This window comes from Salmo salar, chromosome ssa02 (assembly GCF_905237065.1).
Source record: "Salmo salar chromosome ssa02, Ssal_v3.1, whole genome shotgun sequence".
NCBI classification, from domain to species: Eukaryota; Metazoa; Chordata; class Actinopteri; order Salmoniformes; family Salmonidae; genus Salmo; species Salmo salar.
In genome coordinates this window covers 45,449,653-45,475,002 of record NC_059443.1, presented here as the reverse complement: position 1 = coordinate 45,475,002, position 25,350 = coordinate 45,449,653, and the positions used below count along the sequence as shown (strand labels likewise).

At 41.1% G+C, this 25,350-nt stretch overlaps 1 protein-coding gene across 2 annotated transcripts; it reads right to left on the bottom strand.

Moving 5' to 3' along the window:
* Positions 1-657: 657 nt before the first annotated feature.
* On the bottom strand, positions 658-20,733 carry coq3 (coenzyme Q3 methyltransferase). 2 transcript variants are annotated; one of them, XM_014168814.2, is made up of 6 exons: positions 20,464-20,733; positions 8,444-8,581; positions 6,168-6,267; positions 3,374-3,625; positions 2,468-2,624; positions 658-2,146 (listed from the first exon to the last, which is right to left on the bottom strand). In XM_014168814.2, exons 1-6 carry the CDS (start codon positions 20,631-20,633, stop codon positions 1,950-1,952), a joined length of 1,014 nt encoding a protein of 337 aa, XP_014024289.2. In that variant the 5' UTR covers positions 20,634-20,733; the 3' UTR covers positions 658-1,949. The 2 variants fall into 2 exon arrangements, with proteins under 2 accessions (XP_014024289.2, XP_014024297.2); XM_014168822.2 differs by lacking the exon at positions 20,464-20,733 and adding an exon at positions 9,159-9,576.
* Between the last annotated feature and the right edge of the window lie 4,617 nt (positions 20,734-25,350).

Here is a 25,350-nt window from a genome sequence, read left to right as displayed (position 1 = left end):
GGCCAGGCCTTATATCATGATTATAAAGACATCTGCAAATTACACATTTTATTTAGGTACATTGATTTCTAAATGCCAATTAAATGGATTAAGCAATTGTGTTGTTTTCTTGGAGCAATGTTATATGGGCAATTTCACTATTCATTTTCACTGGTATCCCTCAGTCTTGAGCTAGTGCCAACCAACGATGTATATAAACCCTGGATTGCTAATGCTATGTATTGGCCATTGACAGGCTTTGAAGCAGTCCTCCATAGGAATGAATGGAATTCTACAGTATTGTTAAGAACAAAATTACATGTATTTAAGTATTTTGTTGTTGTAGTGGGGACAGTAACAGTCATCTCTAAAAAAATTATACTTGGAAGATTTATTTTTAAATATTTGTTTTATTTTTATGTTCAGCCCACATAATACAATTTAAAAGTATGCATTAAGGTGTCTGTAATAGAATACATGTGGCAAAAACGAATGTAGTCATTAATAAATGCATTTCTATGGCTTCCAAAATATACATCAGTCAGTGTATATATAAATAATTGGTGCCAACCCAGTGCCGCCTGCATCCGTGCGCTCTGCTTTTCCCGAAAGGTTCGGTTTGAAATCAGCATCGCACTTCATAAATGCTTTTCAAACCGATTCATAGTAGTTCTGAAATCGTATTCAATGATCAGTTTATTATAGCTTCCTGCAGATTCACTTTTTCTTTCAATATATATATATATACACACACACAATAAGGCTTATACATCCAAAATCCTTACTGCACAGCCATTCTGCAAGAAGAGTGCGCACTCCAGCGGCTTCGTGGGCGAGCGCTCATGTCACTGGAGGTAGACTAGAGTGTACTGGACAAATTGTATACATGTTCATCCTGTTCAACCCTGGTCTGCTTAATTTATGGCAGAGCAATCTTATGCTGCTTAAGTATGTGACTGAAAACCATCCCTGGACTGTTCTATAGCCTACATCGACCCATAATCAATAGTTTGGGCATACAATGGACAGCTTTTAAATGCAATTTGTTAGAAGCCAGTGGGGCATGTGACTAGAATAACATGTGTCATGAGGAAAAACATATTTTTTTTTGCATTCCAGCACATAGTCCTGGGGTTGTCTACATATAAGGGCAAATGGAAAAATACAAATGAAAAAATATGACAGAAACACACAACTGTGACTGTACTTCTTGAAACATCCGGCCAATGATTGTGTCTGTTTTGAAGAATAGTTTGAGGCTTGTTTGGGTCTTATGTAATAGTTCAGCAAGAAGCCAATTATAATCTCAAAGTCACCATGGCTACAGAGTAGAGAGAGAAGCAGCCTGATCTCCCTCTCCCATATTTCAGGGATTAGCAGGAAATATGTGGACAGAAAATCTAAAGAACTTTCTAATATAAAAAGCCCTCTGAGATCCTGAATTTCAGCACAGGACTTACAACGAACACCACATCACTGATATGGACTATATTTTCACAATGTTGAAATGACACTAGAGAGGAATAATCATCAGATCAGAGAATCTTAAAAGGAAACTATTTCATTTCCTAATGGAGGATATTAATAAGCATGTAAAGGCAAACAATATCCACACGATGGATTTTGATGAACAGACACATTGTGACTACTTGAAGAACATCTCACTCAATAGTAAATCAGAGACCTGAGATGTCAACCATGGTGATGAACACTTCTACCATAACATATGACATGGCAATGACAAGCCTCGAAAGCTTAAACAGTTCCCACAATTCAGAGGGACTCATTATGCTTGAACTCAGAACAATCATGGCCTGGCTGAAAGAAAACAATGTACTTGTATCAAGCACTGAACTATAACTTTCAATAGCTTTGTTTGTTTTTTTTAGGTCCATTGCCTTTCCTTTCAGAGATCAGAGGATCTGTGCTGCAGCTGACCACTTACGGCCACTCTCTCTTCCATGGTCAAGTCAGTTGTACCAGCGTCTGGCCTTAGCTTGGGCAACTATCACGGTGGGGTCGTCGGGGTCGTCCTCGTCGGGGTCCGGTTCCTCCTCGAGTTTGACCGCGTGCAGGGCGTAGTTGATGCTGGTGCTCTCTGTCCAGCTCCAGGCCCGTGACAAAGGGTTATACAGCATCCCTCGGATAGACTCCACATGGAAACCATCTGGGACGGAGTAGAGAGAGAGGAATAGGTCAGACAGAAAAAGAACGGGTGAGAAAGAGAGGATGATAAATAAGAGAATGGGACAATTGAAAAGACAGAAAGCGAGAGAATGGATTAGAGAACGAGAGCGAGAGACAGGGTCACACACACAACCTCCTATTGGAAAGTGAGAACGAAAGAATGAGCCAAACAAAGACACCAGTATGCCTTAAAAAAGAAGCACCAGCACAATAGTGAAAGACCAACGGGACAGTAGAAAGAGCTAAGAGGAGAGTGAGGAAGAGGAGTAGCAGCATGTGAAGGAAGAGCAGGCAGACTCACTGGACTCTAGCAGGCGCTCCAGCTCCACGGGGCTGACAAACTTATCCCAGTCATGGCTTCCGCTGGGCACGATGCGTAGCGCCTCTGCTGCCACGATGGCCAGGGCGTACGACAGCTTGGTCTTGTTGATGGTGGTGATGAAGAGGGAGCCTCCTGGCTGCACACAGTAGGGAGACCGTTACAACCCAGGGTTGTGTTCATTAGGCACCAAACCAAGAGAGACTACCTGGACTGGTACCTGGTCCAATAAGAAATGCTAATTTTCCTTTTCCATTGCAAAAATGTTTGTTGTTGTTGTTGTACACTAATGAATGTGACCCAACAGATGTGTGTTGCTTCGGATGGCTCTATTAATGTCAATTGAGTGGCAGCGACACAAGTTTGACAGATAAGAATTCAATAGAAGAAAAAAAAAACTACTGAAAGATCAGGTAAAGGGGACAGGCTTTGAATGCTTCATCTAACACAGAGACCGCACACACACACACACACACACACACACACACACACACAACTGTTACAAGGAGAGATGAGAGCTGGTTTACATCTCAACCAATGAAGCTATTTTAAACATGACATTGTATAGAGCAAATTATATTTTTGATGGTCAGTATTAAAATAGTGGGTGAAAGATTTGGGCCAGACAGAGTGAGAATCTGGATGCAATGGTATTAGAGGAGATTAGGAAGATTTGGGCTCGCTCAACTAATTTGTCCTACAACACACTGACCCAGGAGATTGAAGGCATCTGGCCCTCGGACCGATATAGAGGTCAACCTAAAAGATAGTACAAATCACTCACACACCACAGATAACTCAATGAAGTGACTGTTCTCTCAGAGACAACAGTCACACGGCCACATCACACGCGAGTGTGTCAAATGTGAGACGAGTCACATGACCCACCTTGAGCACCTGGTTGCAGCAGAGTGCGAAGGTTTCCAGGTCAGCCAGATGTTCCACCACCTCAGAGGCCACCACCGCATCAAACTGCCCCGCTCCCTTCCCCCCCTTTTCAGAGAGCTCCTCCAGAGTGTTGGCACGGTAACGCACATTGCCACGCAGGTCTGGATCATGCCACGCATGTACCTCCGCTGTCCCAATACTGTCTGCCACCGGGTCAATGCCTAGCACATCTGCCCCCAGTCTACCCAAGGGCTGGGAGGTTAGGAGAGAGAGAGGGAGGGTAGAGGAAGTGAGTTTATACATACAGTGCCTTCAGAAAGTTCACACACCAACTTTTTACACATTTTGTTATGTTACAAAGTGGGATTAAAATGGATTTAATTGTCAAATTGTGTCAAAGATCCCTACACACACACACATTACCCCTTTATGTCAAAGTGGAATAAAAATTATACTTTTCATAAACATTTTTAAATTGTAACACAGTAATATATCTTGATTAAATAAGTATTACACCCCCCTCAGTCAATAAATGTTAGAATCACCTTTGGCAGCGATTAGAGCTGTGAGTGTTTTTGTGTAAGTCTTTAGGAGATTTGCACACCGGGATTGGGCAAATATTTGCCAATTTTTAGAATGATTCAAGCTCTGTCAAGTTGGTTGTTGATTATTGCTAGACAGCGAGTTTCATGTCTTGCCTTTGATTTTCAAGCTGATTTAAGTCAAAACTGTAACTAGGCCACTGAGGAAAATTCAATGTCATCTTGGTAAGCAACTCCAGTGTATATTTTGCCTTGTGTTTTAGCTTATTGTCCTGCTGAAAGGTACATGCGTCTCCCAGTGTCTGGTGGAAAGCAGACTGAACCAGGATTTTTCTCTACGATTTTGCCTGTGCTTAGCTCTATTCCATTTATTTTCATCCTAAATAACTCCCTAGTCTTTACCGATGACAAGCATACCCATAACATGATGCAGCCACCACCATGCTTGAACATATGAAGAGTGGTACTCAGTGATGCGTTTGCCCCAAACATAATACTTTGTATTCTGGACAAAAAGTAAATTTCTTTGCCACTTCTGCTACTCTTCTTCCTCACCCTCTTTTTTTGCAGTATTTTAGTGCCTTATTCCAAACAAGATGCAATATTTTTATTCTGTACAGGCTTCCTTCTTTTCACTCCATCATTGAGGTTAGTAGTGTGGAGTAACTACAATGTTGTTGATCCATCCTCAGTTTTCACCTATCACAGCCATTAAAATCATTGGCCTCATGGTGAAATCCCTGAGCAGTTTTCTTCCTCTCTGGCAACTGAGTCAGGAAGGACACCTGTATCTTTGTAGTGACTGGGTGTATTGATACACCATCCAAAGTGTAATTAATCACTTCACCATGCTCAAAGGGATATTCAGTGTCTGCTTTTTTTATTTTATTTACACCCATCTACCAATGGGTGCCCTTCTTTGCAAGTTATTGATTATCCTCCCTGGTCTCTGTGGTTGAATCTGTGCTTGAAATTCACGTCTCGACTGAGGGACCTTACATATAATTGTGTGTGTGTGGGGTACAGAGGATGGGGTAGTCAATCAAAAATCATGTTAAACACTATTATTGCACACGGAGTCTGAGAATTATTATGTGACTTGTTATGCACATTTTTACTCCTGTACTTATTTAGTTGCCATAAAAGACATTTCAACTTTTAATACATTTGTAAAAAATGAAAACGAAATGTAATGATGGGGTATTGTGTGTAGATCAGTGACAGTCTCAATTGAATCCAATTTTAAATTCATGCTGTAACACAAAACATTTTTGAAAAAGTCAAGGGGTGTGAATACTTTCTGAAAGCACTAATTGGATTCTAATGGACTCCAGAATAAAAGGATGAATACTTGGCCCTTAATGAACACTGTCAGGTCTATAGAGCGACGTGAGAATGAAGCCACGGCAGAGAGAGCGAAAGTGAGTTTATACATATGGATTCTAGAATAGAATTACGAATGCCTGACCCTTGAAAGAACACTAACAGTCTATTTGGTGAGTGAAGTGCTGGAAGGAAGGTAGAGGGGGAGGGAGAGGTGGCCGGTGGGGATTGGGAGGAATTTCGATATAGAGAATTTGAGGAGAGTTGATGAAAGACCCTGAGACGCAGCGCCCCCTTCTGTCTAAATGTGTGTATGGCGTTGGCACGCGTGTTTACAGCGCAGTGATGCCTGCTCACCCGCAGCCAAACTCCATCCTTCCACAGCTGATCTCTTCTGAAGGGAATTTCCCTAACGACACGATTCTCTGAGACAGACTCATACAGTCTAAAGTCTAACAGACTGTGTTTGTGTGTGTGTGTGTCTGTCTCTGTCTGTATGTGTATGTGATAGAGAGCGATATCAGACCTGAAGTTGTCTCCTCAAATCAAACCAAACTGCTGGTATGTGTTCACTTCAAATAAGAGCAAGGAAACAAATGCAATCCTTTGTAGACGTGAAGTTATCAAAAAACTAACAAACAACTGTCCTTTCCACCAAACCCTGACCAGTCAAATTGAAAAGAAATATGAATGTAGTTGACATTTAAACATATTATTAGCAACTGGTAGAGCAAGGAAAAGGCTTGCATCACAAGCAGAATTGTACTGTACAGGCTACATTCAAAGTGAAGCTAAATCTGATTTGATAGCTTGCAATTCAAACAATTGGAATTTCCAAGCAGGCGTATAGGGATAGGAGTCTGTCCATAGCAGGATCAGACTGCATATCTATCTCATTCACACACACACACAAAAGACACACATTTTACCTCTGTGAGCAGCCCCCCGCCACAGCCTACGTCCAGTATTCTGAGCCCTGCCAGGGGTTTCCCCGGCTGCCGCCCGCCATGTACGTTCAACAGATTATCCCTGAAATAGAGGTCAGAGGTCACGCAATGAAAAGACTCTTTCCACCCCATCCCCAGAGCCATACAGTACATTCAGAAAGTATTCAGACCCCTCGACTTTTTCCACATTTTGTTACGTTAGTTTTATTCTGAACTTGATTAAATTGTTACTCATCAATCTACACACAATACCCCATAATGGCAAAGCAAAAACAGGTTCAGACATTTTTGCAAATGTATTAAAAATTTAAAACAGATCACATTTACATAAGTATTCAGACCCTTTACTCAGTACTTTGCTGAAGCACCTTTGGCAGCGATTACAGCCTCAAGTCTTCTTGGGTATGGTGCTACGAGCTTGGCAGATCTGTATTTGGGGAGTTTCTCCAATTCTTCTCTGCAGATCCTCTCAAGCTCTGTCAGGTTGGATAGGTAGCGTCGCTGCATAGTTATTTTCAGGTCTCTCCAGAGATGTTAGATCGGGTTAAAGTCCAAGCTCTTGTGGGCCACTCAAGGACATTCAGAGACTTGTCCCAAAGCCACTCCTGCGTTGTCTTGGCTGTGTGCTTAGGGTCTTTGTCCTGTTGGAAGGTGAACCTTCGTCCCAGTCTGAGGTCCTGAGCAGGGTTTCATCAAGGATCTCTGTACATCTTTCCCTCGATCCTGACTAGGCTCCCAGTCCCTGCCGCTGAAAAACATCCTCACAGCATGATGCTGCCACCATGCTTCACTGTAGGGACAATGCCAGGTTCCCTCCAGACCTGACCCTTGGCATTCAGACCAAAGAGTTCAAATCTTGGTTTTACTGAGTGGCTTCCGTCTGGCCACTCTACCATAAAGGCCTGATTTGGTGGAGTGCTGCAGAGATGGTTGTACTTCCTGAAGGTTCTCCCATCTCCAGAGGAACTTTGGTCACAGAAGGCCAGCATCCCAGAGTCGCCTCTTCGCTGTTGAGACTCGTGTTTTGCGGGTACTATTTAATGAAGCTGCCAGTTGAGGACTTGTTAGACATCTGTTTTTCAAACTAGACACTAATGTACTTGTCCTCTGGCTCAGTTGTGCACCGGGGCCTCCCACTCCTCTTTCTATTCTGGTTTGAGCCAGTTTGCTCTGTTCTGTGAAGGGAGTAGTACACAGCATTGTGCGAGATCTTAAATAAAAAGTTATGATGCTAACTGTGGCTGCATTGCATGGGCTTTCTAATCCTACAGTTACAAATAACATCTTCCATTGATTACCGTAATTTCCGGACTATTAAGCGCACCCGAATATAAGCGGCACCCACTGAATATAAAAAAATATATTATTTTGAACATAAATAAGCCGCACATGTCTATAAGCTGCCTACCGGTACATTAAAACAAATGAACTTTACACAGGCTTTAACGAAACACGGCTTGTAACAAAATAAAAAATTAGCAGTAAGCTTTAGTTGTCTTTTTGCACTGAGTCAATTCCTCACGCTGCTGTTTCCAACGTCTTATCGACTCATTAAGACCAAGCTCCCTTGCAGCAGCTCCATTTCCTTTTCCAACAGCCAGATCAATCGCCTTCAACTTGAAAGCTGCATCATATGCATTTCTCCGTGTCTTTGCCATGATGAGGGTGACAAAATGACTACAGTAACCAGAATGATGGGAAGTTTGAGAGCGCTCGATTTAATCTAAACAGTAAACAAAAAAGTTGTTTGACCTTAACCCGTTTGGCAATTTCATTATCTAATGAAAGCTTCATGCCGACAAAAAACTGAGCACGTCACAGAATGTGTTTTTTTTTATTTATTTTTTTTTAAATGTGAAAGCGGGAAAAATCCATATATTAGCCGCGTCATTGTTTAAGCCGCGAGGTTCAACGCGTGGGAAAAAAGTTGCGGCTTATAGTCCGGAATTTACGGTAGTATCTAACTTTTGCCACACACAGAGCGAGGCTCTATGACTGTAGCTAATTGCCGCTTTGAATGATTTAGAATTGGCCAACAACAAGCTACACGCGCCACTCTCCACTCTCGTGAAAAGAAAGAGCATTAGCATAATGTAACAAATTGCTGTCTCTCGCCCTCTACTACAGCAGTCGTGTTCAGATCTATATGGGCTCTTCCGGACAAGTCAGTTCAAATTACACATACCATAGACCTGTGACAATATCAGCATCTTTAATATGCAATGGGGTGAATAAACTACAGGCATACACACACGCACCGTATGAAAGGCACCCTGAGGTCGTTCATTGAGTGGAGGACTGCGAAGTCTCCCTGCTCGTTCCACCACTTGTCGGCGAGAAGCTGGAACCTCTTCACCTCATTTGGGTCCACAGTGGTCTTGGAGGCGGAGCGAATCCTACAGATGCAAAACAGTTGTCATCAGCTACTCAAATACTGACATGTATTAGACATTGGGGACGTCCCAGGTCGTCTCTATTGCAATCACACAGCGTAGAGCTCACAATGGCTGGGTCATATATTCGTTTGTGCACACACCGGACGCAACGGCAGGATAAATTGACTAAGGGCAAACTATTTTTTTTTGGGGGGGGGGGCTCATGCATTGGAATTATATTGAATTCTGCTTATATTACGCTATACTACATTAAACATCAAGTTAAAATGCTGAGAGACCATTGAGTGCTTTTGAAGTGACAGGTTGTTGCGAAATCTGTAGCCCATCTCCTCTGCACTGTAACAGCACAATAGACAGTGCCATACACACTTAAACAAGGCTATTTTGACCATGAATATAGGCTACAAGATAGAGTAATTCACCCATTACAAACAGCCCGTGTGAATGTCTTACCAAAATAATGCAAATTAAATGCTGAGAGAAGTGACAGGTAGGTGTGAAATCTCCGCTGCGCCCTACACCACTGGCTATACAACCAAGATTCTGATTAAAACCAACCAGCCAGATTGTTTGTTACCTTTTCAGAAGTTGCAGCCTCTGTGATGCTCTGTGGAACTTCTTGAGTAATCGATCATTCCATTCTCCCCAAAATCTTTCCCCTCAAAATGCCAGTTGGATTAGTAGAACTTTCCTAGTGAGCAGCATGCTTCTTCTGCGCTGACTGAACACATTTGTGAAAGTGGAATCAGCTGTGGACACTCCACTCATGAGCCCTATGATCTAATTTGGAATGTTGTGTGACGTGTATGCGGCGTTGTGGGTTTATGGTGCTAAACAACCTTGCCAAGTTCCTTGTCTTTTCGTAGAGTATATTCCATCATAGACATAAAAAGTCCACTGCCTTCTGTGAAGGGAGTAGTACACAGCGTTGTACGAGATCTTCAGTTTCTTGGCAATTTCTCGCATGGAATAGCCTTCCTTTCTCAGAACAAGAATAGACACGAGTTTCAGAAGAAGTTCTTTGTTTCTGGCCATTTTGAGCCTGTAATCGAACCCACAAATACTGATGCTCCAGATACTCTACTAGTCTAAAGGCCAGATTTATTGCTTCTTTAAATCAGCACAACAGTTTTCAGCTGTGCTAACATCATTGCAAAAGGGTTTTCTAATGATCAATTAGCCTTTTAAAATTATAAACTTGGATTAGCTAACACAACGTGCCATTGGAACGCAGGAGTGATGGTTGCTGATAATGGGCCTCTGTACGCAATGTAGATATTCCATAAAAAAATCTGCCGTTTCCAGCTACAATAGTCATTTACAACATTAACATTGTCTACACTGTATTTCTGATCAATTTCCTGTTATTTTAAAATGGACAAAAAAGTGTTTTTCTTTCAAAAACAAGGACATTTCTAAGTGACCCCAAACATTTTAACGTTAGTGTATGTATGGTCATATTTTGTTTATTTTACTTCCCAGGTATTTGCATTTAATGAATGTATATAATTACTGCTGCTAAGGGAGCTGTGACGTCAATGGAGTGACTTAGTGAGAACTTTGACATTTCTTCTTCATTCTTGGAGAATGACTAGTTCTGAAAACTAACGTTTCTCCGTCTCATCATTTTACCCTATTAATTCAGGTATGTAATGTGCAAAAGTGCAATACGACTCAAAATATTGAGGTAACATGGTTAATTACATAGTCTGTGAGTTTGAAGGCAATTGAAGGGAGTTTTAACCGAGTGAAAAACTGGTTGGTATTTTCCCCATTGTAAGTTAATGGAGTTAGGCTAGGTTGCTAATGGTTTACATGAACGAGAAGGGATTAACATGGCGTCCAAACTTTATGTACTTTTCCCCCAAGTTTTAGATCCAATTTGTTTTATTTTCTATGAACAAAGGCTCAGTTTACTTTAGGTAATATATACATATGGGATGTCATGATAAAATGTGTTAATATTTGTACGAAAGTAGTGTTTAACAGTTCACTAGGTTGATGCAAACCAAATTTAGCTTGGCTAAACGCTAGTTAGCTCTAGCCTAGTTGGTTTTAGTCAATGTCAGCTTACATGTTAGTGGTTAATAATGTAATGGTTGTTTGCATTGTTTCCCGTAGACATCCAGTAATTTAGAGTTTTTCGAAATTGACACTGATAGTACAGTGAGTTATATATAATATTAATGTGTAGATGTATGGTGACTCCACGTTTAGATGAACGGACCAACGGGACTGCCATGGGCAAGTCCATTGACGGGTACCAGGAATGGTGGAAGGACAATCTGAAGGTAATTATCTTTGAACACAACACAGCAGTGTCCAGGCCTCCAGAGTATTCACCCTATCGCCTGCTGTATGGAGGGGAGCCACAGCAGTTTGACGTAAACTATGCAATTGTATATAACATTGCATATGCTGTAGTATAAAAAAAGGTGTGATTGACTTAGTGTTTTTCGATTGCTGTTTTTGTATGACGTACTTTGAGGCCTTCGAAGACCACCTTCAGCACGGTCTGGAAGTTTTTGATGTGGAGGTTTTTGGCCAGGTAAAAATGATTGTCCGCTGTTCATTTATTTTCTGGCCTTCCAAGAGATAAGAGATGTATTTGTAATAATATGAAATATAAATTGCATTTATTTATATTATCAATCAAGGTGAGACTGAACATGGACAGGGCGCATGAGAAAAAGGAGAGCCACCGGAGAAAAATCATGGGGACCAAGTGCCTCGACATCCGGGCAAATGACTTGGCTTGGAAGAAGGACAAAAGGAAGGCTAGATCTGGGAAAGCTTGGTGCTCCTAGCTGGGGTCACCGTCCGTTAAGGTGAATTTAAAAATCTCTGATGATAACTATTTGCATTTGCCGCCTCTGGATGCCTCGCCTCGCCATGCTGTCAGCAGTACCAACACTGGCCCAGGGGTTAATCCAAATAGTCAATCTCAAGGCTAACCACTGGGTCACGTTAAATAACGCCCACTTCCAGTGTACGAAAGACTATCGAGAGTAAATATTAGTTCATCATAGGAGAGCTGTAGCGCCGCTCAACGGTGATGTGTAGCCGAGCATGCTGGGCGATCTCTGAGGAGAAAGAAAGAAGTAACTAGAGAAAGTGTGCGTCCTTCAGAAATGTGAGTTCTATTTCTTATCATTCATGTGTTGTGGACGCACTCCTTTGTTATGCTAATTACCGTTTATACCTCGAGCTAGCAACTGTAAGCTTGCTAACCTTGTTGTTTCTGCCATCTCATTTCAGACATTTAACGTTAGCATTTCAGTGTCTAGTCTTATATGCCCTGTGGCTATATGGATGTATACTGAGTGGGTATTTTGTTAGCAATGAGCCTTGTGGATGGATTATACATTCAAGTTCATGCAGTTGTGTGAGGATGATGGTGCTGCTCACTACTGCTGTGTAACTGCACTCCTCTGATCTTTCATTGGTAAAGTCTCAGCCATGTTGTTAGGTTGTATTCCCCTGTGCAGCAGATAAGCTATAAATAATATGGCTACAATTGGTTAATGTGATTGGAGGTTGTATTAAGCCTATACCTGCCATTTACTATTGCATTTAATTTCCCCTCTTTTCAGAACCACACAAACTTGTAGTTAACTTAATTGTCAAGCCATACACTGTGCCATTACTGCTCTGTGAATCAGCGTCATTAAACAACCTGAACTGGAATCCTACCGGTCTGTCATCTGTGCCTTTACAAGCACCTGGGAGATGAACACATCATGCTAAGTAAAACCTAACCCTAAAGAATATACAGTCCACCAAGTCCTCAACTACATCCAGGTAGGTACTGTTAAAGTGTATGACTCCAGTGGTCATGACACCACCCTCTTTCTCTTACAGCTCATCTCTCAATCTTTTCCAGGGACCATCCCTTACCTCCCTCATCAACCCCACCGACATAAAGAATTAGACATGCATCCTTTCTTTTCGGTCTGCCATTAACATTATTGCATGTCTAATCAAACATTTAAATTAAATCATTCAATAACTGTATTTTTTACATACCTGATCATCCTTTAATCTGTGTGTTTGCTTGTTTACGTCTGTCTCCTACCCTGTTCCCTTTACTCTGCTCCTGTTCTCCAGGAGCTAGGGGTTTGATAAGATAATTATCTAATAAAGGTAAATGAATCAATAAACCATGATGAATTATTAGTCATACAGCATGGTTAATGAATAATCAATGTAGGGATGGATTGGTCTGATTAGTTCCGGAAAGTCCAGGAACCACTGGAGAGGGAAAGAAATGTGTGTATGCAATTAGTATAGCTACAGAAGCAGATGGTCAAGGGAGTAAAACTTCAGAGAGTTCCTAACCTTGAAGGAAAGGAACAGGCTGAGCCAGAAGGTGATAAACAGCGTGAGAAGTTTATGGGGGTTGCAGGTCACCAACAGATTGTGTGTAAATGCATGTGCGTAAGTAAGCAAGAACTATATAATGACTTTTGTTATCCTGACGGCAGAACGTTCTCATGAATACAGCTACAGAAACCTTTTGCAGAAAGCTGAGTCCTTGCCTAATTATTATAACCCATTGTCTTACAAACCTTGGGCATTAGTCAAGGTGAATTGATTATTATTATCATCAAGATATTAAATTCCTTTAACAGGGTTCTGCCTAACACCCAGACGTGGATCCACCTGATGTCCTCCATTACCAACCACCCTCCAACTTTTCATTACATCATCTACTGTTATTGTCATGTTGTCATTATCTGCTAAGAAATAGCAAGAAAACTATCATACTGGGCACATCATGTGATTAGCAGATTAGCTAAAAACACTAGCATTGCAAACACTCAGAACAAAGAGGGCAGCAGCGCCTGGACTTTATTGTAAATTGTAACGTATCCCTTGCTGGTATTTGTTAGTTCAACATTGTTGTATTATAAGACATACAATAGATATATTCAACCACAAGGGTGTACTAATGAGCTATGAGTTTTTTTTAAATCATAAGAGGACGAATATTATTTCAGTGTAGATAAGGGGAGGCCTGTTTAAAATGAAAACATGTCAGCCAGACAAGCCAGTGTATGAATCAAATGTATGCATATGAATGGAACGGACATTAGCTGACTTTGTGATCTGTAAGGTAAGTAACATTGATGTGTGGGGAGGGGGTATTGAAATATTTTTTTCCCCTGATGCCTGTTTATTCATAAAAAGCATAAGATGGTAAATAACAATCGCAATTGTTAGCCTTTGCAAATTAATAGGAATACATTTAGCCTAATTGGTAGCAAATATGACGTGGAGGAAAGTAAGGACCCTAATCAGGCTTTTGTTTGTCAAATCCAGGTTAAATAAAGGTCTTCATGTGTATCAAATATGGAGGCGATTGTGGGCTAAATCAATGACAAACAGCTGAAATGTTCAGACTTCATGATCTGTGATCAGAACAGGCTGGGGTGTTTTCGGTTCCGTTTAGTTTAAGGATATGCATAACAAAGCAACTGAAATGAATAGCCTGATTCAATGGGATTCTCCTGAATAATAAAATGGTTTTATCTGTTAACCTGTTATGGCTAGGGGGCAGTATTTTCAAGGCCGGATAAAAAAACGTACCCGATTTAATCTGATTATTACTCCTGCCCAGAAACTAGAATATGCATATAATTATTAGCTTTGGATAGAAAACACTCCAAAGTTTCTAAAACTGTTTGAATGGTGTCTGTGAGTATAACAGAACTCATTTGGCAGGCCAAAACCTGAGAAGATTCTGTACAGGAAGTACCCTGTCTGACCATTTCTTGGCCTTCTTGATTATCTCTATCCAATACAGGGGATCTCTGCTGTTACGTGACACTTCCTACGGCTCCCATGGGCTCTCAGAAGGCGGCAAAAAGCTGAATCGTGGCTTTGCAGGCTCTGGCTGTAAAACAGTAGCACGTTTGGATAGTGGCCGGTCAGAGTACTATGAGACAGGCTCGTGCACGAGTCGACTCCATGTTTTTATTCTTTCGTCTTTGAACGAAAACCACCACTCCCGGTCGGAATATTATCGCTTTTTTACGAGAAAAATGGCATATAAATTGATTTTAAACAGCGGTTGACATGCTTCGAAGTACGGTAATGGAATATTTAGAATTTTTTTGTCACGAAATGCGTCGTGCACGTGACCCTTCGTCACCCTTGGATAGTGTCTTGAACGCACAAACAAAACGCCGCTATTTGGATATAACTATGGATTATTTTGAACCAAACCAACATTTGTTATTGAAGTAGAAGTCCTGGGAGTGCATTCTGACGAAGAACACCAAAGGTAATCAAACTTTTCTAATAGTAAATCGGAGTTTGGTCAGGGCTAAACTTGGTGGGTGTCAAAATAGCTAGCTGTGATGGCTGGGCTATCTACTCAGAATATTGCAAAATGTGCTTTCACCGAAAGGCTATTTTAAAATCGGACACCTCGATTGCACAAAGGAGTTCTGTATCTATAATTCTTAAAATAATTATGTTTTTTGTGAACGTTTATCGTGAGTAATTTAGTAAATTCACCGGAAGTGTTCGGTGGAAATGCTAGTTCTGAACGTCACATGCTAATGTAAAAAGCTGGTTTTTGATATAAATATTAACTTGATTGAACAAAACATGCATGTATTGTATAACATAATGTCCTAGGCGTGTCATCTGATGAAGATCATCAAAGGTTAGTGCTGCATTTAGCTGTGGTTTTGTTTTTTGTGACATTATCCTGTTGGGGATAGGGGGCAGTATTTACACGGCCGGATAAAAAACGTACCCGATTTAATCTGGTTACTACTCCTGCCCAGTAACTAGAATATGCATATAATTATTGGCTTTGGATAGAAAACACCCTAAAGTTTCTAAAACTGTTTGAATGGTGTCTGTGAGTATAACAGAACTCATATGGCAGGCAAAAACCTGAGAAGATTCTGAACAGGAAGTGGCCTGTCAAGTTCTTGTTCATCTTGGCTCTTTTTATTGAAGACTGAGGATCTTTGCTGTAACGTGACACTTCCTACGGCTCCCATAGGCTCTCAGCACCCAGGGAAAAGCTGAATGATATCGAGGCAGCCCCAGGCTGAAACACATTAGCGCATTTGGATAGTGGCCTGTCAGAGGACCATTAGACTGGGGCTCGGGCACGAGATGTTTTAATTTTCCCTCTCTTTGAACGAAAACCACCACTCCCGGTCAGAATATTATCGCTTTTGTACGAGAAAAATGGCATAACAATTTATTTTAAACAGCGGTTGACATGCTTCGAAGTACGGTAATGGAATATTTAGATTTTTTTTGTCACGAAATGCGTCGTGCTCGTCACCCTTCTTTACCATTCGGATAGTGTCTTGAACGCACGAACAAAACAGAGGATATTTGAACATAACTATGGATTATTTGGGACCAAACCAACATTTGTTAAGTCCTGGGAGTGCATTCTGACGAAGAACAGCAAAGGTAATAACATTTTTCTTATAGTAAATCTGACTTTGGTGAGTGCTAAACTTGCTGGGTGTCTAAATAGCTAGCCCTGTGATGCCGGGCTATCTACTGAGAATATTGCAAAATGTGCTTTCACCGAAAAGCTATTTTAAAATCGGACATAGCGAGTGCATAGAGGAGTTCTGTATCTATAATTCTTAAAATAATTGTTATGCTTTTTGTGAACGTTTATCGTGAGTAATTTAGTAAATTCACCGGAAGTGTTCGGTGGGAATGCTAGTCACATGCTAATGTAAAAAGCTGGTTTTTGATATAAATATGAACTTGATTGAACAAAACATGCATGTATTGTATAACATAATGTCCTAGGGGTGTCATCTGATGAAGATCATCAAAGGTTAGTGCTGCATTTAGCTGTGGTTTGGGTTTATGTGACATTATATGCTAGCTTGAAAAATGGGTGTCTGATTATTTCTGGCTGGGTACTCTGCTGACATAATGTAATGTTTTGCTTTCGTTGTAAAGCCTTTTTGAAATCAGACAGTGTGGTTAGATTAACGAGAGTTTTGTCTTTAAAATGGTGTAAAATAGTCATATGTTTGAAAAATTGAAGTTTTTGTATTTTTGAGGAATTTGTCATTCGCGCCACGCTTATCATTGGATATTGGAGCAGGTGTTCCGCTAGTGGAACGTCTAGATGTAAGAGGTTAAGCTGTTTGGTCTATGCATAGACCCATATCGATTCTAACTTTTTTGGTATTTGCGGTAGGCATAGCTCAAAATTGCAGAGCATTTAATAAACCAACATTTTCCTGTGATGTTGAGGCTGAGCAAGACCTATAGGCTAGTGGACTGCGGAAATAATCGTGAAGTTATTGTTATAGCCTAGACCACTTTATATAATCTGGACCGTTGCTTTTCCTATGGCTAAGAAAACATGGGTAGCATATGCTTTTTGCCCGTCTCTATAACAAGGGTTAGGCCTATATCCTCACATACCCCCTCAATTTCAACCCTGCTTTTAACCATAAGACATCTCCACAGAAATGTATAGCCTAAGGCTTGCATGGTGACAGTGATTGTGTCTGTTAATCCGGTCAACTGGGAAGTGGAGGGAAATAACGAGGTCAAATCATGACATCAGTGATTTTCAGGTCAGAGAAAGATGCCAGAGTTTCTGAATGGGAATTCCGAGTTGGATGACCGTTCAAAACCAAAAAAACCCAGTCTGAGCTCGTCAGTCCCCCCCCAGAGTTCCCAGTTGTCTTGAACGCGCTGAAGTCGGAAGTCAGAGATTGCCGACTTCCGAGTTGTTTTGATTGCGCCACTAGAGGTCGACTGATTATGATTATTCAACGCCGATACCGATTATTGGCGGACCAAAAAAAGCCGATACCGATTAATCTGACGATTTATTTTTTATTTTATTTATTTGTAATAATGACAATTACAACAATACTGAATGAACACTTATTTTAACTTAATATAATACATCAATAAAATCAATTTAGCCTCAAATAAATAATGAAACATGTTCAATTTGGTTTAAATAATGCAAAACAATGTGTTGGAGAAGAAAGTAAAAGTGCAATATGTGCCATGTAAAAAAGCTAAGGTTTAAGTTGCTTGCTCAGAACATGAGAACATATGAAAGCTGGTAGTTCCTTTTAACATGAGTCTTCAATATTCCCAGGTAAGTTTTAGGTTGTAGTTATTATAGGAATTATAGGTCTATTTCTCTCTACACGATTTGTATTTCATATACCTTTGACTATTGGATGTTCTTATAGGCACTTTAGTATTGCCAGTGTAACAGTATAGCTTCCGTCCCTCTCCTCGCTCCTACCTGGGCTCGAACCAGGAACACATCGACAACAGCCACCCTAGAAGCAGCGTTACCCATGTAGAGCAAGGGGAACAACTATTCCAAGTCTCAGAGTGAGTGACGTTTGAAACGCTATTAGCGCGCACCCGCTAACTAGCTAGCCATTTCACATCGGTTACACCAGCCTCATCTTGGGAGTTGACAGTCTTGAAGTGGTGGGTATAATTTGTGGAACGTTCCAACAGGAATCTGTTCCAAAAAACGTAAAGTAAATGGTTGCCAACCAACAACGCATACAAAGTAGCAACGCATACAAATCTAGCTAACTAGCTGCCGAATAGGCATCAACTCACCACGTAGCTTATTCTTAATGTTTGTCCATAGGCAACCAGAGTGAGGACAGACATTTTTCGGAATAAACGTGATGAGTGAAAAACGCAATGAAATAGACCACTCACTACCCGGTATCTTATTCTGCAGCTATACAACTTTGTATGCGTTGTTTTTTGGCAACCTTGTTATTTACTAAGTTTTTGGAATAGATTCCTGTTGGAACGTTCCACAAATTATACCCACCCGGCTTGAAGTCATAAACAGCTTGAAACACAGCGAAGAGCTGCTGGCAAAACGCACAAAAGTGCTGTCTGAATGAATGTTTACGAGCCTGCTGGTGCCTACCATCGCTCAGTCAGACTGCTCTTTCAAATCATAGACTTAATTATAACATAATAAACACACAGAAATACGAGCCTTAGGTCATTTATATAGTCGAATCCGGAAACTATCATCACGAAAACAAAACGTTTTTTTCTTTCAGTGAAATACGGATTATCTAACGGGTGGCATCCCTAAATCTAAATATTCCTGTTACATTGCACAACCTTCAATGTTATGTCATAATTACGTAAAATTCTGGCAAATTAGTTCGCAACGAGCCAGGCGGCCCAAACTGTTGCATATACCCTGACTCTGCGTGCAATGAACGCTAGAGATGTGACACAATTTCAAGTTAGCAGGCAATATTAACTAAATATGCAGGTTTAAAAATATATACTTGTTTACTGATTTTAAAGAAAGGCATTGATGTTTATGGTTAGGTACATTGGTGCAACGACAGTGCTTTTTTCGCAAATGCGCTTGTTAAATCAACACCCATTTGTCGAAGAAGGCTGTGATTCAATGATAAATTAACAGGCACCGCATCGATTATATGCAACGCAGGACACGTTAGATAAACTAATAATATCATCAACCATGTGTAGTTAACATATTCACAAGTTAAGATTGATCGTTTTTTATAAGATAAGTTTAATGCTAGCTAGCAACTTACCTTGGCTTCTTGCTGCCCTCGCGTAACAGCTAGTCAGCCTGCCATGCAGGCTCCTGATGGAGTGCAATGTAAGGCAGGTGGTTAGAGCGTTGGACTAGTAACCGGAAGGTTGCAAAAACGAATCCCCCCTGAACAAGGCAGTTAACCCCCGTTCCTAGGCCGTCATTGAAAATAAGAATGTGTTCTTAATCTGACTTGCCTAGTTAAATAAAAGTGTAAAAAAAAAATTGCCCAAAAATACCGATTGTTATGAAAACTTGAAATCGGACCCAATTAAATCAGCCATTCCGATTAATCGGTCGACCTCTACTAGAGACCTAGGCTACCTTTCGTTTCTGAATAGGGATACCTCCAACAAAGAAGCCCTTGTGTCTGTATTGACGTGAGAAATAGGTATATCTACACAGTAATGGTGGCTGGCTGCGATATCAACTAGCCTAATAAGTTTTGGATTGAGGTGATAGCCTTATTTTCGCTAAATCGACAAATGAAATATATTAGATTACTCTGACGATGAAAAATATTTTTTTGCAAAATCATATAGGCGTTTGTAAACCATTCATGGTGAGCTCTTTAATAATAAACTAAATAGACACTTTAAGACACGACACGTAACACATGTAGACCTTTAGGGCTTTCATGGAAAGATCATTCATAATGAAAACGTACATGCAAACTGACACCATTACGTGACGTGAATACTACGTCTACATGACGTGTACATGTCACGTGATGTGAACGCGTCGGCTGTTTAACGCCTTAGAAACAACTTGTCTCCATTGACAGTCCATGTTAATTCATGGCAGTATTTTATGGCACTAGGAAGACGTGCTTAATTCTGGCATGAATCACCCCCCATAGAAACCCTACACACACACACACACACACACACACACACACACACATTAGGGACATAAAACTAGAATGAGGGGGCACATGCATGGCACACACAGAAGCTCAACTAAACAGTCCATACAACACTGGAGAACATTTGGAATAATCAGATTTGCTAATGAGTACAATTATGAATACAACCCTGGGGTGAAATAATTAGTGCACACAATAGCAAAAGGTGTCCTAGTTTCTATTCACGTAGGTCCCTCCCCGTTTGCTTTCTAGTCTAGTGATGAAAATCCATGCAGCGCCCTTCTGAGATGCTCAGCACGGCTGAAGAAAAGACTACCTGGAACGAAACCATTTCCCGTCAGAATGGAGTTAGTTAGAGAAACGGAGTCCATGTGCAATCGCTAAGACCCTCATACCACATCTGCAAACTAAAATGTAATTGTACCATACCTCACAACCGCGAAACCAATTTGAGAGCGACGCTCCAGAAACTGCGTGTGATGTTTACATACTGAAGAAGTCCAGCTGACTGCAGTCCGAGTTGAAGTGCCATTCACTACACTTGTTAAACAGCGGGTACAAAACCCTAAGATGAACCGTCCAAACTTCTTTGAATACATGTTGTCTGTTTTTTTACATGTACATTTCTGTTCGGTATCGACAGGTCAATGTGACCGTGGTGTGCTCATTCTGTTACTGTTCGAGTGGAACCACTGCTGTGCACAGACAGTTCCTACTGGCTACTGGTTCCGGGCACAATCTACTCCAGTCCCAAATGATTATAGTGTATAAAAGGTCAATTAAGCCAACACTATGAGTTCAGTAATATATCAATGATTAAATACAACTGTAACGTAGCCTATTGTAAAGTAAGGTAGGGGGTGATACATTTTGATGATTGGTGTTGTGTTGAACATATACACAATATATACAAAAGTATGTGGACACCCCTTCAAATGAGTGGATTCAGCTATTTCAGGCACAGTGTATAAAATCGAGCACACAGCCATGCAATCTCATTTCCAACAAGTAGGTTCATCAAATGTCTGCCCTGCTAGAGCTGCTCTGGTCAACTGTAAGTGCTGTTATTATCAACTACTGATGGGTCGTTCGCGAAGGTGAACGTTGGGATATCAGAAGAGACGAATCTATTTATAAACATTTTAAAAAATTAAGATCTGAATAATCAAAAGATTTAAATGAATATAAGTAACTAATTCAAAGAACAACAAAAAAAGTATAATATAGGCCTAAATGCTCAAGCGCACACACATTCGTTCTGACTGTCTGCTCAGACGAACAGCCTCACCTGTTGTTCCTGTCAATCAGACACGCACTGTCAACCAATGAACCAAAGATGCGTGGGGGGGGCCGAGCCAACTCACTCACAGTCACACACTTAGCAGCCGAGGAGAGAGAGGAAGGACAGCTGTGAAAACAACAGCTGGAAAATGAGTCGGAAGCACAGTAGCATTTGGATGCATTTTAATAATGTAGAGTACAGTGTAAAATTAGCCAAAACAAAATCTCATATAAAGGTTGTTCTACGCACAACCTACACCAGCATATGTGATCTGTGTACCCAACTGTGAAGCTAGCTGTAGCGAAGTTTCCAGAAACTAGTGGGCCTGCTAGTGATAGTGGTGGAGCCAGCACCGCCACACGTGGAGATGTATCCACTCAGTCAAGTAGGCCTACTCCACGACCCACAGCAACGCAGTCTTCTATAGACCAGTTTATGCCAAAGTCTATGTCTGTAGCAAAACAAGGCCAAAATGATATTGCATTGGCTAAAAGGATTGTCACCGATTTCCAGCCATTTTCGATCGTGGAGGACAGAGGTTTTAGAAATTATAACAATAGTCTAAATTCAATGTACACAATTCCAAGCAGGAAACCATTTCAAAACCATTTATTCCACAACTGTACGAGAGCACACTGGCTTCAGTGCGGGAAAGTGTCCAAAAAGCTACTGCAGTTTGCCTTACCACTGAATGCTGTACATCAAGGGTAACAGCTTCTTACATGTCGGTTATATGTCACTTCATTGAAGATTTTTCAATGTCTAGCTGTCTTCTGGACTGCTTTGAGTTCAGCGACAGACACACCTCAGAGAACTTGGCAGAGGTACTGTTGAGAATGGCCAGAGAATGGCAAGTAGATGGAAAAGTGGTCTGTTGTGTTAGCGACAATGCAGCTAACATGGGGTGTGCAGAGTCCTGGAACCCTTTGAGCAGGTCACTGTGGAGATCAGTGGAGAGAGGTACAGGAGGCAGTTATTACTTCATCATTATTTAATCCAGTATTATATATGTATATGAGCAGTAGATGAGAATGTAGTATCAGTAGACAAAACATGAACCTGAACTAATAAGTTACTGTTCTCTCTTTTCAGCTATGTGACAGCCTCAAAAATGATACTCCTGTGTAAGGGTCTGCAGCGAATCACAGCCAGCCGCCAGAGAGAAGCAAATGTAACCACAGGACATGTGACAGAGTTGATGGACACCCTATGTTCATCAATGGACAGAAAGTTCCACAGAATGGAATATAATCACGTGCTATCAGAAACCGCTGCACTTGACCACACATTTAAGAAGTTAGCCTTCAGTGATGCCAGAGCGATTGAGGAGGCTCTTCAAAGAATAACCTCAGCAGCAGGGAGGGACAGCCCCAGCAGTCAGCTGGCTCAGTCACCAGGGCAACAGGAAGAAGAGGGATCAGATGGAGCAGAAGCACCAGCAGTAGTGCCACAAACGTCTGCTGTTTGGATGCTGTTTGACGAGAGAGCAACTGGGGATGCAGCACGAAGGAATCCCTCAACAGATGCCATAATGGAGGTCTGATTCTATTTGGAGGAGCCCCTCCAAATAGATCTGCAGATCCTCTGAGCTGGTGGAAGAACAAGGCCTCTGTCTACCCACAGCTTACTAAAGTCATGACAGAGAGACTCTGCATAGTGGCCATATGCTGTGTGCTGCTGGTTATAACATGGCAATAAATAAGAGAGAGAAAAGAGGGACCAGTTTAATGTTTTAAGTGGGATGCTGCAGTTGTGCACATTGTTATTTATTTTTATTTGATATGGTGCAATATTCTATTATTATGTTGTTCAGATTGTATTCGTTTTGAATTGTTACATTTATATGCACTTTGTTTATATACATTAAAAAGTTATACTTTAAATGCACATGTGTAATAGCATCCTTCTTTTTTACATTTATTTCAATTTGGCGATGCTGCAGTTTTTCAAATTGTTATTTATTTTTCTTTGATATGGTGCAATATTCTATTATGCTGTTCAGATTGTATTTGTTTTGAACGGTTAGATTTATATGCACTTTGTTTATATACAGTCGTGTCCAAAAGTTTTGAGAATGACACAAATATTAATTTCCACAATGTTTGCTGCTTCAGTGTCTTTAGATATTTTTGTCAGATGTTACTATGGAATACTGAAGTATAATTACAAGTGTCAAAGGCTTTTATTGACAAATACATTAAATTGATGCAAAGAGTCAATATTTGCAGTGTTGACCCTTCTTTTTCAAGACTTCTGCAATCCGCCCTGGCATGCTGTCAATTAACATCCTGACTGATGGCAGCCCATTCTTGCATAATCAATGCTTGGAGTTTGTCAGAATTTGTGGGTTTTTGTTTGTCCACCCGCCTCTTGAGGATTGACCACAAGTTCTCAATGGGATTAAGGTCTGGGGAGTTTCCTGGCCATGGACCCAAAATATCAATGTTTTGTTCCCCGAGCCACTTAGTTATAATTTTTGCCTTATGGCAAGGTGCTCCATCATGTTGGAAAAGGCATTGTTCGTCATCAAACTGTTCCTGGATGGTTGGGAGAAGTTGCTCTCGGAGGATGTGTTGGTACCATTCTTTATTCATGGCTGTGTTCTTAGGCAAAATTGTGAGTGAGCCCACTCCCTTGGCTGAGAAGCAACCCCACACATGAATGGTCTCAGGATGCTTTACTGTTGGCATGACACAGGACTGATGGTAGCGCTCACCATGTCTTCTCTGGACAAGCTTTTTTCCGGATGCCCCAAACAATCGGAAAGGGGATTCATCGGAGAAAATGACTTTGCCCCAGTCCTCAGCAGTCCAAACCCTGTACCTTTTGCAGAATATCAGTCTGTCCCTGATGTTTTTCCTGGAGAGAAGTGGCTTCTTTGCTGCCCTTCTTGACAGCAGGCCATCCTCCAAAAGTATTCGCCTCACTGTGCGTGCAGATGCACTCACCTGCCTGCTGCCATTCCTGAGCAAGCTCTGTACTGGTGGTGCCCCGATCCCACAGCTGAATCAACTTTTTGAGACGGTCCTGGCGCTTGATGGACTTTCTTGGGCGCCCTGAAGCCTTCTTCACAACAATTGAACCGCTCTCCTTTAAGTTCTTGGTGATCCGATAAATGGTTGATTTAGGTGCAATCTTACTGGCAGCAATATCCTTGCCTGTGAAGCCCTTTTTGTGCAAAGCAATGATGACGGCACGTGTTTCCTTAAAAGTAACCATGGTTGACAGAGGAAGAACAATGATTCCAAGCACCACCCTCCTTTTGAAGTTTCCAGTCTGTTATTCGAACTCAATCAGCATGACAGAGTGATCTCCAGCCTTGTCCTCGTCAACACTCACACCTGTGTTAATGAGAGAATCACTGACATGGTGTCAGCTGGTCCTTTTGTGGCAGGGCTGAAATGCAGTTGTAACGGCGGTCGTAGGAGAGAGAGGACCAAGGCACAGCGGGTTGCATGTTCATCATTATATTTTATTAATTAAATGTGAATGCAAAGCACAACAGACCGACAGTTTCACAGGCTAATACTCACAGCAGTGCGAAATACAACTACCCACAATTAACAACCCCAAACACATACCTATATTTGGACTCTCAATCAGAGGAAAATAGAAACACCTGCCTCCAATTGAGAGTCCACACCCAAACCTAAACATAGAAAAACTAAACTAGACAGAATGTAGAAAATACAACCTAGAACATACCCAACACCCAGAACTAACAAATCACACACCCTAAACACAACCAACCACCCCGAACCAACCAAAACAAATATCCTCTGCCACGTCCTGACCAAACTACAATACAAATAATACCTAAACTGGTCAGGACGTGACAGCAGTGGAAATGTTTTTGGGGGATTCAGTTCATTTGCATGGCAAAGAGGGACTTAGCAATTCATCTGATCACTCTTCATAACATTCTGGAGTACATGCAAATTGCCATCATACAAACTGAGGCAGCAGACTTTGTGAAAATTAATATTTGTGCCATTCTCAAAACTTTTGGCCACGACTGTACATTAAAAAGTTAT